This window comes from Physeter macrocephalus, chromosome 6 (genome assembly GCF_002837175.3).
Source record: "Physeter macrocephalus isolate SW-GA chromosome 6, ASM283717v5, whole genome shotgun sequence".
In the NCBI taxonomy this organism is placed as follows: domain Eukaryota; kingdom Metazoa; phylum Chordata; class Mammalia; order Artiodactyla; family Physeteridae; genus Physeter; species Physeter macrocephalus.
Window position 1 is genome coordinate 54,285,795 of NC_041219.1, and position 13,295 is coordinate 54,299,089.

General features: G+C 59.1%; 1 protein-coding gene across 41 annotated transcripts in view; it reads right to left on the reverse strand.

Moving 5' to 3' along the window:
- Positions 1–13,295, reverse strand: part of ERC1 (ELKS/RAB6-interacting/CAST family member 1) — a 573,654-nt gene that overhangs the window by 136,270 nt on the left and 424,089 nt on the right. For 4 of the 41 annotated variants that reach the window (XM_024129074.3, XM_028490866.2, XM_055085412.1 and 1 more), the window contains one exon: positions 7,156–10,777. The exons of 34 other annotated variants lie outside the window; for them this stretch is intronic. In XM_024129074.3, the coding sequence (XP_023984842.1) occupies positions 10,640–10,777 (138 nt within the window). In that variant the 3' untranslated portion in view covers positions 7,156–10,639. Of the gene's footprint in view, positions 1–7,155; positions 10,778–10,801; positions 11,333–11,699; positions 12,921–13,295 lie in introns of those variants that run through there. 3 more of the 41 variants (XM_024129073.3, XM_028490872.2, XM_028490868.2) reach the window with 3 other exon arrangements.

The following is a 13,295-nucleotide window of genomic DNA, read 5'->3' on the forward strand; positions in this document are numbered from 1 at the left end:
CACGTGGGATCCTCCCGGACCGGGGCGCGAACCCGGTTCCCCTGCATCGGCAGGCGGACGCGCAACCACTGCGCCACCAGGGAAGCCCTTAACCATTTTTTTTAGGGCACAATTCAGTGGCACTAAGTACGTTCACACCGTTGTGTGGCCATCACCACCGTTCACATCCAGAACTTTTTCCTCTTCCCAAACTGAGACTGTCCCCGGTAGACACTAACTCGCCATCCCCCTCCTCCAGCCGCTGACAACCACGCTCCTACCTTCTGTTCCTGTGAATTTGCCTGGTCTAGGGACCTCCATAAGAGGAATCACACAGTATCTGTCCTTTTGGGTCCGGCTTAATCACGTAGAATAATGTCTTCAAGTTTCCTCCATGTTCTATCCTGTGTCAGGATTTTTTTTTTTTTTTTAAGGCCGAATAACATTCCATCTTATGGATACTTTGCTTCATCTGTTCATGGCATCGATGGACACTTGGATCGCTTCTACCTTTGGGCTTTTGTGAATACGCGGCCATGAACGTGCGTGTACAGGCATCTCTTTAAGACCCTCAGTTCTCTGGGGTATAGACCCAGAAGTGGAGCTGCCAGGTCATCTGGTAGTTAGTTCAGTTTAATTTTGGAGGGAATCGCCATATCGCTTGCCGGTAGCCTTTGAAAGAGCCCCACAGGCTATACCCAGAGAAGAGGCAGAAGAGCCTGGAAGGCAGGAGAGGAGGAGCCAGGCCGGGGGCCGGGCAGCCTGGGGCTCTGCCCAGCTGGCCGCAGCCGGGCTGCGTGAGCCCGGGTGTGCGGCAACCCGCTCTGAGCTCGGCTTCCTTCCCATCCATTTGTGGAGTGCGTTTTTATTGAGCACCTAGGATGCCCCGGACGCCCTTGTATGCAGAGGGTACACTGATGAGAGCACAGATGCGAGCCGCATCCGTCTGAAACGCAGACGGGACCCCGGTCTGTCGCGTGGGCAGGGCTGGCTTGGCGTCCAGCTCATCGCAGGCACTTAATCGGCAGCCCCTTCCTGCCCTCCGCTTGCAGCCGGGCGACCGAGGGCCCCGCACGTGCTCTCCGAGTAACTCCCTTCTCAGTCTCGTTTCTTAAACTCACGGGGCGCCCCCCCGGCAGGACGACCACGAACCGCTTTGGTGGGGGGGGCAGCCGGTGGGCGGGGGGGCCGCCCCGGGGATGCGAGTCACCCCCGGCAACGGCGACTGACGGAGACCTCACGGGGCCCCCCGGAAGAGCTGGTGCGACGCAGACGTGAACCCGGCGTCGGGCCAGGAGAGCCCAGCAAGCCGCCCGGCTGCCCACAGCCGGCGTTCTGAGGCCGGGAGGCTGCGCAGGGCGCGCGAGGGCGCGCGGAGGGGAGGAGCCCGGCACGCAGGCCGCCCCGCGTCCTGCCCCCCGACGGCTTCTGGAGCCGCTCAGGAGCCTCGCCCCAGACACGGTCCAAGCTGGCAACAGCTACACGTTGGGCTGTTTGGCTTTTAATAAAGTTTATGATTTAACTCTTGCGCTCTTAACACCTTCTTTGCAAGCCTCCGAGGGGAACAAGAGTGTGGAAGTGGTTTACTCATTTCCTTCATGGCCGGGAGACCCTCTGGGCCAAAGCCTGCGGGTACGTGTGCGTGTGAACACGCAGTTCGGTTGTGTGGCTGTCCGTACACACACGCGCACGCACATCCACAAGCACACGCGCACACACACCCACAAGCACACGCTCAGGGGGAGGGGAGGAGCCTTTAGAGAGACTGGCTGCCATCGCGGTCCCTGGCAAACGAGCCTTCAGCACGAAGACCCTCCTCTGAAGAAGCAACCCCTGCCTTAGGCTCTGGGTCTCTGCTCCCCGAGGTTGGCGACGTAGGAAGGAGCCTCGTCAGACTGCTCAGAAGCTGCTGCAAAGAAAGGAAAGTCTCAAGGCCCCAGAGGACCCGATCCCAGGGGGGCCGATGGTGAGTCCACGGCAAGACCCTCAGCGGGGTCCCGGGCTCCAGGCTCAGTCCCAGCCGCCCCCCTCCCAGCCTGGAGGCAGGATTGTGAGCGGGCAGGGGGCAGACAGGGTCCCCCCAGGCTGGCTCTGACGCCTGCCCTCGGGGGCCTTCCAGCCGCAGGCCTGAGCGGGGGAGCAGGGGTCAGCTGTCCCCCCGCCCCCCCGAGCTGGGCTTGGATGGGGACACCGCACCCCCTGCAGGTTCCGGTCCACGTCGGGGGCTGCGGGCTGGACCCCACGGCCTGACGTCCTGGCTCAAGGACCCGGCATCAGGCTCCAGTCCCCCAGGTCCCTTTCGCCACTGTGACTAACAGGCCGGGCGGACAAAGTCCGCATTCAGGAGCCCATCGCCGTGGGAGGATAGCACGGCCACGGCTGATGAGGCAGGCGCGTTGGCATCTGGGTTTTTCCCTCTACAGCGGAAGCAACGTGACTGTTGGCGTCTGACGCCCCTGGGGGAGGGCACTGCAGCCCGGATGGGGGGGGCCTGGAACAGGGCAGGTGAAGAGACCCGTGACCACCCCCCGCAGGAGACTTCCCACTCCAGGTCCCGTGTCCCCCATCTGTGGGAGTGGGCATCCTTATCTCTATTTAAAACACGAGGAAACCGAAGGTGAGAGAAGCCAGGTGGACTCTCCAGGGCCACACACCCGACCCGTAGTACAGACCGGACGGGGACCCCGTCTTCCGGCTCCTGGCCCACTGGCCTTCCCGCTCATGGCCAAGGGCCCCACGGGCCAAGCCCTACTTTGCCCCGGTTGCCCGCCCGTCCAGCAGGGTGGGGATCCTGCTCCCCGTACCTCCGCAGGCCCCGCAGAGGCCAAGCGCGGGGAGGGGCCGGGCAGCCTGGAGACTCGGTCCCTCGATGGCCCCCCGGACAGGAAGGCTGAGTGGCTACTCGAGTTTTCTTTTCCCCTAAAGCATCAGGTGGCTCATCCTGACGTCCACACTCTGGTGACAACCCAAGGAGAGCCTGACCGAGCCCTCCAGCCACCCTCCTCCTCGGGCTGGCGGGGCGTGGAGGCCCTGCCGTCGTGCTGGGAGGCTGTCTGCTGCCCACCCAAGCTCCGGGCAGGGATGCTGCAGCTTCCCGCCAAAGCCCGACGGGAATGCTGAGAAATGAATTCATGGGTGGATGCTGTCCTCGCCCTCCCGGGACCGCGGAGCACGTCCCTTCAGGCACAGGCAGCAGGTGCCAGGCGCCGCGTGGATGGCGGCGGGAAGGCAGGGCGTCCCTCAGGGCCCGGGCCCCCGGGAGCCCCCCTGCCCGGTTCCTGCTGGTGAGAGCGTGGCTCCCCTCTACCCTCTGAACCCCCGCTGGCTTCGATGCCCCAAACCCTCCGGCCAGGGGAGGTGTCCCCACATCCTCGGCCCCTCCCTGGCTCTGAGCCCTGGACTGGCCACGGGCCGCTCAGAGAACAGGGAGGGAGGCTGGCGACACCGACGGGGGTCAACCCCCAGGCCCCTCACTCCCTGCTGTGTAACCGGGACCCAGGCCCAGCCTCCTCCCAGCGCGTCCCACAGCCTCGGGCTGGCGGACCGCCCCCTCCCGGCCCGGACCCCCAGCTGCCCTTCCCCGCTCAGCTCCCCGCGGTGGCTGCAGGGGGACCTGGGCGCGTGTGCCATGCTCCCAGCAGGCCTTCCTCTCCAGGGCATCGCAGGCCTCCGGGCACTGACCTCGGGCCCCGCCGTGCCCTCCAACCGAGCGAGTGACCTTGCCCTGGGGACACCAGACCACTCGCCCGTGTCCCTTCCTGCCTCCCCCTCATCCTCGAGCCCCTCTGCTGTCCAAACTGTCTTCCAAGGTCAAACTTGAGGCCTGCGAAGAGCACGGCCTGCCCGCCTCCCCTCCCCACCCCGCCCCCGTGGACCCCGCGCGCCCAGAGAGGTGGCCACTGACGCGGTGGGGGAGCACAGCTCTGGAGACAGAGCCCTGCCGTGGACGAGGGCACGGCCCTGGGAAAGCTGTGTGGCCGCCCCGGGCTCATCTGTGAAATGGGGCAAGAGGACCTACCGCACGCGACGGCCACGAAGGTGCCAAGCGACAAACACGTGATGTGCAGAGTCCTGAGCTGGCGCCCCGGCCACGGTCCCGGGAGCCGGAAGCTGGGCCGCTGAGTGTGGGTGAGGGATCCGGGGGTCTTGGGGGAAGGTCCGCGTGGGATCCCCGGCAAGCACAGCTGCAGGGCGTGAATGTTTAGTAAGACACAGGCGGTAGACAGAGCAGTGTGAAGAGCCGGGTGCCCAGCGCCCGGCCGGGACAAGGACTCACAGCCAGTCTCCCTGTGTCCACGTCTTGCTCGTCACTGCCTCCGTGGCACACGGCCTGGATGATCTTAAGGCAAATCGCAGATGTGAAGAAAGCAATTCTATGCTTCGCACTCTTAAGGCAGCTTTCAAGCAGCTTAAACGTGATCGCCCATTATCCCCGTCACGGCTTGTGACCTAGAGAAGGTTGGGAGATGAGGTCGAGGGCGGCCGAGGCTCCGGGCTGCGAGTCCAGGGTCCCCCCGGACACCTGGGAAAGCGTGTGGATCTCAAGCCAGCGTCCTCAGAATGGTCCCTCAACCCAGGGTCTAACCAGCCCCTAACTGTCTCTGGGTCAGCCCGAGATGCTCCAAATAATCACAATCTTCTCCGGATCCAGAGAAAAAACCAAGTAAATGGACGGAATTCTCCACTGAAACTTCTCCTCTCACGTATTTTCCTTAAACCTCGGGGTCTCTGCATCCCTTTGTCTGCAGCTGAGCAGGTGACCACGGGGTGCAAGTGAACAAGCAGTGAGACAGGCTGAATGAAAAACCCTGGGACAGCGACCACTGCCACCTGACGGCTGGCTGTGGACACATCTGCTCGTGCTGGTGATTTCGTGCAGCAAAATCAACGTCCTGCCAGCGAAACTGTTCCCGCTTTACAAGGGAAGGACGGGCAGCAGCGCTGCGCCCCAGGCTGGAGGGGGTGAGGCCGGGCGGAGCCACGCGTGGCAGGGATATGGGGTGGCGGCACGCGGCCCCCAGTGCCAACGCCCGGGTAGGGGGGCAGCAGGACCTGCACGAGAGCAGGCCAGCCCCGCTGTGGGGGAGACACAGAAACAAGCGAAGCAGAAAACCAACTCTCACCAGAGTGCCCAGAATAATTTCTCCCTGAGCATCAGGCCCAAGACAAATGCCAAAGCCGGAGATTTTCTGAGCAGATGCTCTCGGCAGCCTGGTACTCCTGGTACCCGCCTTCCGTCGGCTGACACAGCTCACACCTCGGAGTCTACACATGGGCGCACGCCCCAGGGGAGCTCCAGCACCCGCTGATCCAGACCCTCTGAGTCCGCGCCCACCCTGTGGGCGCTTGTTCTAGGCTCTGGAACCGTTAGAGCCGAAATGGGGACAGGGGCTGGGGCCTTGGCATGCAGACTGTGAAACACAACGAGGGGGCTGCCAAGCTGGAGTCCAGGTGGGCACCCACGGGGGCGCCCCCTTCTCCGCGTCAGGGCCAGGGTGCTGTCCACTCTTCCTCCCTCCCGTGACCCGGGCACCCCTGCATCCCTGGTACCCTGAGTGGGGCTGACCTCGTGGGGACCGCGGGCCTCTCCTGCTTTGCAAGCATCTGAGGACACATTCCACTTGGATGAGCAGACTGCATGAGGCTCAAAGAAAGACACAGCACATGATTTTTAAATAACTTTATAATTTCCTCATGGATTTAGTTTGTGAATAAAAAAGAAAAAGAACGAACAAAGTGTTTACAATAATTATCAAGGCAAATTCGACTCTAACTCAGTTTCTCTGTAACGTCATGATCGTGTCAGCCACACGACGGGGCAGGCGCACAGCTGAAGGCAGCGGTGCGTTCGCTCACAGACCCCACCCCTCGGCCGCTACTGTTGCCAGAAGGAACTCAAGCTACAGGGGGTCAGTGCCCGGCGCCCTGGGGCCTCATCAAAGGGCAGCTCTCCCCCCGGAGCAGGGGGAGCCGCCCCAGGAGGCCCGAGTCCACCCCCTGCACGCCCGCTGGGCTCGAAGGCCCCGGGCCGCCCCCGGGGGTCCACCGTCCGAGGTGGAGCACAGTACTGCTGTGGGAGGGTGGGGGGCTCGCTGGCTTCGGCAGGGGCCACCTCCTTTCCTGGCCAGGCCACTGCTAGGGCCCAGACGGACGGCCTGGGCCTGGGAGACCCGGGGTCTAAAAAGCTTTCAGGGAAAGGATCCAGGGACTGAAGCCAAAGGAACTGGGCTCTGAGGAGGACTCACCCACCCAGATCGTAGGCTCCAGGCTGGCCGGGGCTTGGCCCGTCTTGGATGGGCCACGGGATGGTATAGCACCAAGTGCGCAGGAAGAGGTCCGGCGCCAGGCCCAGGTGACCACACAGCATCCGGCACACGGGGCTGCGGCCAGTGTGGGCTCACAGATCTGGAGACGCCCCGCACAGGTCCTGAAGGTGGACGGGCAAGCCGGGGCCCAGGAGCCTGTTCCCCTAACTCAGCGGTTGCCTCCTTCCCTGGGTGGTCGCCTGCCTGGACCACGGCCACCGTGTTTCCCCAGACGCCGGCCCAGCTGCTGTCCCAGCCAACTCGGGGGGACGGAAGGAGCCTGGCTGCCCCATAGCTTGAATTCCTTTATTAACATGATATTGGTGGGATTTTTTTTAAAACACAGCTTTTTAATTTTTCAGTCCTACAACTACTTTGTAATATCTTAATAATCTCAACAATGGACACAAGGTAACTGCCCCAGTTCTCTGAACCACACAGACAACATCGACAAGCAGAGAAACAAAAGAGGAGGTGGGTGTGGGACAAAAACCCACTCCCTCCAAATCAATCCCTAAAACCATCTCTCCCCCAAGAGTCAGGAGGAGAAATACCTACAAGAGGGTCACAGCACTCGCCAAACACATTGGAAAAAACCAGGAGACACTTGGTTAAACAGTTTTGACACTAAAAAGTTTGGAAAGTTTTTGCTTAAAAAGAGTAAGACAGCCATTTTGTTCAGGGTTCCCCTGGATGTTTTCTTCTTGCCCAAATGTTCCCTTAGTTCACGTGGGGGAAACACCAGAGTCCTCTGAAGACACTTCTTTGACGGTGCATCCCTGCCGAGAAGCCGGGGCCGGCAGTGCGGGTGGGCCCAGGTCTGCTCGGCCCAGCTGCAAGCCCCCCCGCCCCCCCCCCCGCGCCCCCCCCTCTCCTCCCGCAGCCCTGGGCTCCAGCCGGTGGAAGATGAAGCTGTGGGGGCGGCACGCAGGGTCCGTGGGGACTCCGGGGGAAAAACCACTGGAGGGCCACATCTGCATGGCCACGCCCCCCTCCCCTGCTCCTGCCTCAAAGGCCCCGGGGCCACCCGAGGGCCTGTGCTCACACAGCGGGCTCCACAGGAGGGCGCGGGGGGGACCAGCAGGACCCCAGCAGCAAATCCTGACACCGATCCTGCCCATCGGCCATCGGCCACAACTTGGAGACGACCGTCCTCTTCTCCTCTCCCTCCGAGGGGCGGGTGAGCCAGTGGCTCCTGCGGAAAACCCAGCAGACCGTTATGGACACAAAAGGCCGAGCCCCGTTGCCGCCACCCACACCGGAGGTGCCTCGGGTCCCGTCTGCTTCACTAGTATTTCTAAAGCCCAAGCGTCAGGAAGAGAGGAGCCTCCAGATGGTAAGGTACACGGTCAAAGTTAAGAGCCGAGATGGATTTGGGGAGCCCCATTCCCATCTCTTCACATGTTAAAGCGCACTTAAAATCTTTTCCATTTCAAACGGTATCCAAGTCCTTGCAAATCTCAGTCCAGACACTGCATCAGAGCTCAGCGAATGCCTGGGATGGAGGTACATGGGAAGAGGAGACGGTCGCGTTGTCCTTCTTCTGTCCTGAGCCCCAGGGCGGATGCCACCCACTCTTCCTCTTGCTTCCCCCTTCACGGTGACTTTGATCTGGGTACAGAGCTTCAGGTGCTAAGGGGAACGAGACTTGCCAAGGGGAGGGAGGAGTTTGGTGGACATCACAGGTAACCCGCAGTGAGTTTTCAAGGTTACACATCTTCGGTAGCAGCTTCATGAACTTGTGAAACCATGAGTATCAGAAGAGGTCACGGAATGACAGATCTCGTGTGATGGGAATTGTGCATTTAGCAAGTGTTGGCTCACTGAATGACCTAAACTTAGTAAGACACTCTGAATGCTAGAAACTATGTTAACTTTGCCTGTGGTATGAAGGCAGGTCCTTGCTCACTATTAAACTTCAGCCAGAGCCGACTTTCATCCAGGACCAAACAGCCCCTAGATCCATTTGAGATGCTAGGATGACCACCCAAGATGCACCGAAGAGAGTCCCGCTATGGTTCAGAGACAGACAGATGGCGTCTGCCCAGAAACTGATCTTCTCAGAAGCACTTGCCCAGAGGAATCCCATAAGGCTCTGGAGGGGAAGCCACAGGAGGGAGAGCAGGCAGGAGGGCAGGTGGCAGGGATGGTATCTGGCGGGTAACGTGCGATCAGCAGGACCCGGGAGCAGCTAAGAGAGAAGCTGGCCAGGCCCGCCGCTGCTCTGCACGTGGCCTCTGCTCCTGCTACCTGTTTGCTGTGGTCCCGGGGAGGGTGTCTTTCTACCGCAGTTCTGGCACTGTGGTGGACGGCGTGAGATTCCGAGACTCCAGCCCTAAAATACTGGGGGCTTTCTACATGATTTATGGGCAGTGCCATAAATAAACGGGATTGAGGTAATTGACCACAAACGGCCACCGCTTGCTGTCTAACCTCCGCTGCACCCCCTCTCCGGCCAGCCTGGCAATCAGGAAGCATCTCAGTAAGAAATTTATGAGCAGAGTCCATTTAAACCTTCGGTAAGGAGCGCTTGACAGCTTCTCACAGGGAGAGATTGTTTTACGGCAGGGAGTCAGGGCAGCTGGAGATGTGACCGTATAAGTTAATGGTACGGTCACGGGCTGCCGGCGGGAAGATGCAGGACTGACGGCTGTGAGGACCTAACAGGCAGCATCGGAGAACTTGGGGAGGAGAAAGGAGAAAACGCAAGACAGACCCATCGAGCCCAGCAACTCTTACCAGGATGTGAGTGTCCGGTGGGTGTCTGGCTAGAGAGGTGGTCAAGGGGCTACAGAGCTGGGTGAAGTGATCTACTTCTCGGTGCCTGATATTTAAGGCTGCCATTATCTACGCCTGGGGAAGAGGTCAATACCTTCCACGGGATTTGCAACTTTGGGGTCAATTTTCTGATTTGCAACATGGGCCTGGCCGAGTTTGACAAGGCGCACCTGGATGTGTAGCGAAAACACCATCCACAGTTGCGGCCCATTAAACAGTACACTCTCTCAGGGGACAAAACCCCGAATCCCGAGTCACCAGATGGGATCCTGCAGGCGGGTAAGTGACTTAGCCCTCTGCCCCCCAAGACCCATAAATTCCATTATAATGAGAAATGCTGACTCGTGGAAGATTTTTCTGGAAAGGATACCTTCTATTAAGATGGGGCGGGGGAAGGGCATGCCTCTTACTGTGCTGACTTGGCCAGGTGGGTCTCACAGAATCCTCGACTGCCCTCCCTCCCTGCAGAGAGGCTTTCTTCCAGGACGGGTGGCCGACAGAGACCTGCACACGGTAGGCACTTCGCAACGATCATCCGAATGAAAGAAAGGGGGCAGGAATGCGAGTGGGATGAGCAGCACTCATCCGAAGCCGACGCTCTGGATCAGGAGGGCCGCCTGAGCGGGGTGGGGGGGGGGGGGCTGGGCCACCTGAGCGGGGAGTGGCGGGGCTGGGCCACCTGAGCGGGGAGCGCGGGCGGTGGGCTCAGGCAGAAGCGCCCTCTGGGGCCTAGACTGCTGACGAGGGAGGGGTTGGGGAGAAGCCGGCCTGACCCCGAGGGCCGGTCGCCCTCCACAGAAGCAGAACTGCGGGGGTGGCCACACTGCCCTCTTCTCTTTCAGTGACAGCTGTGCTCTGACACACCAAGCCAAAGGCCCGAACAGGAGGGAGCCGGCCCAGAGGCTAGGAGAGGCGCGGGGACCAGTGAGCACGGAGGCCAGGATCTCCGAGCCGCGGCGCAGCCCCCCCGCGGTCCCGCACAGACGGCCCTCGCGGACAGTAACCAGGACGGATGGGGAAGAGGAGTCGGTCGGCTCTCTGTCCCTGTTCTCTCTCCCCACCGTCTCTTCTTTTAATACTCTTTTTGAGATTGTTTTTTGTCTTTTTTACCCTTTTACGAGAAAGCACCTGTTGTGACATTAGAACACGCGGCACCCTGGTCTGCAGGGAAGGCGTCTCTCGGTGAGCTGAGCTCCGCAGAGTCCAGACTTAGTCCTCACGCCACGGACAGAAGGGAGGAGGGCTCTCCCCCGTGTCCCTCTGTCAGGGCACGGCCGCCCGCGTCCACGGTGTCACTGCTGATGGCCGGATGGCAGCTCTCCACGGAGGCTCGGCCGCTCACCCACCCTGGACGGCAGGACAATCGGCGCAGACACAACAGCGGAAGATAGGAAGACAGACGCAGAAACGGTGCTGGAGCCACACTCGCGGGACTAACCAAGACAGGGCAGAGTCTGGAGCGCGTGTCTGCTGCCAAGAGCCGTCTGAGCGCCCCCTCCTCGTACTTCCTCCCTTCTCGGCTCCCGGGCTCATCGAGCGGGCTCCCGTACTGGGCTGGCCGCCCCCCACGGGGACGGTCACGATGACTCCTCCAGCGCGCTGACCACCTGCTCCAGGATGTCGGGGCAGTGGTCTGCTATCTGCTGCAGGACGGCGTTGGCAAACTCCTGGAGCTCTGAGTTGTCCCGCTCGCCCTTCTCTAACTCGTTCTGAAGCTGCAAGGAGAGATGGAGTCACGTCAAGTAAAACAACCCTATTGGCACCGAGTTAAGAATTACTGTTCACCAGCAAAGAGAGGACGTTTGCAACAACGTGGATGAAACTGGAGGGCATTGTGCTCAGTGAAATAAGCCAGACAGAGAAAGAGACATATTGCGTGGTGTCACTTACATGTGGAACCTGGGGAAAAAAAGGCAAATCAAATTCAGAGACACAGAGAGTGGAAACAGTAGTTGCCAGGGGCTGGGGGTGTGAGAAATGGCAGCGAGTGGTGAAAGGGCACAGACTTTCAGTTATGAGATGAATGCGGTCTGAGGTCCCAGGTCCAACACAATGACTGGACTCCATAACGCTGTGCTGCAGACTTGAAGTCCGCCGAGAGAGCGGGACTCAAGTGTCCTCGTAGAGAAGAAAGGGGATCGCGAGACAACGTATGTGTTGGTAACTCGACCGGAAGGATGGGGAATCCCTTCACGATGTCTGTGTGCATCACACCATCAGGGTGTATACTTTGAATGTATTACAGTTTTGTCAGTTTTAGCTCAGTAAAGCTAAAAAAGAAAAGAGAAATGACAAAAAAGAGGCAGTTTGTATGTGAAGTCTTCCTGTGTCAAAATTAACAATCAGGAAAGTGTAAAAGCAAATATCAAACGTCTCTTCCTGAAAAGGAAGGTTAGTGACTGGTCCGAGGCCCCGAGAGGGTGACTTGCAGAGCTGGCTCCCACCCCAGGGCTCGCACCCCGGGAGTACCCCCCCACTGGGCGACACCATCACTCACAGGCCCAGGAGAGGGAGGGGTACACGCGTGATCAGGCAGGATCCTCATCTTGCACCCTGGTCCCTGCCTGAGGGAGGCTTCCCCCACTGGCCACGTGCCGCTCCCTTGCTGACCGAGCCAAAGAGAGACACGCTAGTCCTCTGTTTGTTTACAAGTATATCTCCTATTGTTTTAAACTTTCTCTCTGACGTTCCTTGAGGCACCGAACCAGCATGTACTGAGGGCCTACCATGTGCTAGGTGCTGAAAGATGAACGGATCTGCACGTACACAGATGATTATGACCCAGCAGGGAAAGGGCCATGACCAAGGCCTGAACACGCTTCGGGGGAGACAGGAGGATGTCCGCTTCACCCTGGAGGGGTCCGAGATGTTCCCGAACAGGAGTGTGTCCAGGAGATCAGAGACAGAAGAGGCGGTCAAGCGATAAAGCAAGTGCAGACGCGCAGAGCCACCTTGGGGCCTGGTGCAGACCTTGGGAGAGTGAGCTTCCCCTGCGGCTGAAGCATCAGGTAGGGGGCCGGGTGCAGAACGACAGAGGTGAAGCTGAAGGGACAGACTGGGGCCAGACAGCATACACAGAGCTATGGGGTTCAGATTTCATCTGGTTAAAACAACAAGGACGACAACTACAGCAGCAAATCCGAGCCCTTTAAAACAGCAGAGTGACACGATCAGCTTCGTGTTCTCAGAAGACACTAGGAAGATAAAGCACGTCCGCCTGAGTGGAAGGAGGGACATGTCGAGGGAGGTTACTGTCACGAGCCCGGGGAGAGTGAAGCCGGACTAAACCTAAGGTGGGCCCAGGAACGTGGGGGGACCAGGTGGGTGGGAGATTTTCCAAAGGCAGGACGGGCAGGAGGCAGGGTTACGTGAGAGAGAACAGAGAGTGGGACAAATAAGACTGAAAATACAGGAGGCAGAGCAGGTTTTAGGAGAGGAAGTAAATTAAAAATTGAGTTTAGGGGCTTCCCTGGTGGCGCTGGTTCGAGCCCTGGTCCGGGAAGATCCCACATGCTGCGGAGCAACTAAGCCCGCGAGCCGCAACTACCGAAGCCCGTGAGCCACAATTACTGAAGCCCACGCACCTAGAGCCCGCGCTCTGCAACAAAAGAAGCCACCGCAGTGAGAAAGCCGCGCACCGCAACAAGGAGTAGCCCCCACTCGCGGCAACTAGAGGAAGCCCACACGCAGCAACGAAGACCCAACACAGCCAAAAATAAAAAATATGTATTAAAACAATTGAGTTTAAAGTGCAGTTAAAAACGTAGGCTCTGGAGTTAGGCTGCCTGGGACTCAATGCCAGCTCTGCCAATTATTAGTCTGTGTGACCTGGACCCCTCGGAGCCTCAGTTTCCTCATCTGTAAAAAGAGGCAATAATATTTATAGGGTTGTTTTAATGACATAATGAGATATTCATATAAAGTACAGTACAATGCCGGGCACACAGAAAATGCTTGGGAAATGTTAGATGTTGTTGTCATTATTGTTACTGTTGTTTTTATTAAACAGATAAGATTACCCAGAAAAGAGCATGTAGATTAAAATGCAAAAAGAATCCAAGTTTCAATTACACTGTTGACAGACTCTAGATGCTCTGAGCCAAGAATGACTATGCTGCTTTTTCAAACATCAATATCGCAAAGAGCTGGGAGCAGATTTGGCAACCTTCTTTCTGCTCAACGTTTTGCTAAAAGACCAGGACGTGCAAGGGCCAGATTCAGACCACACGAAAT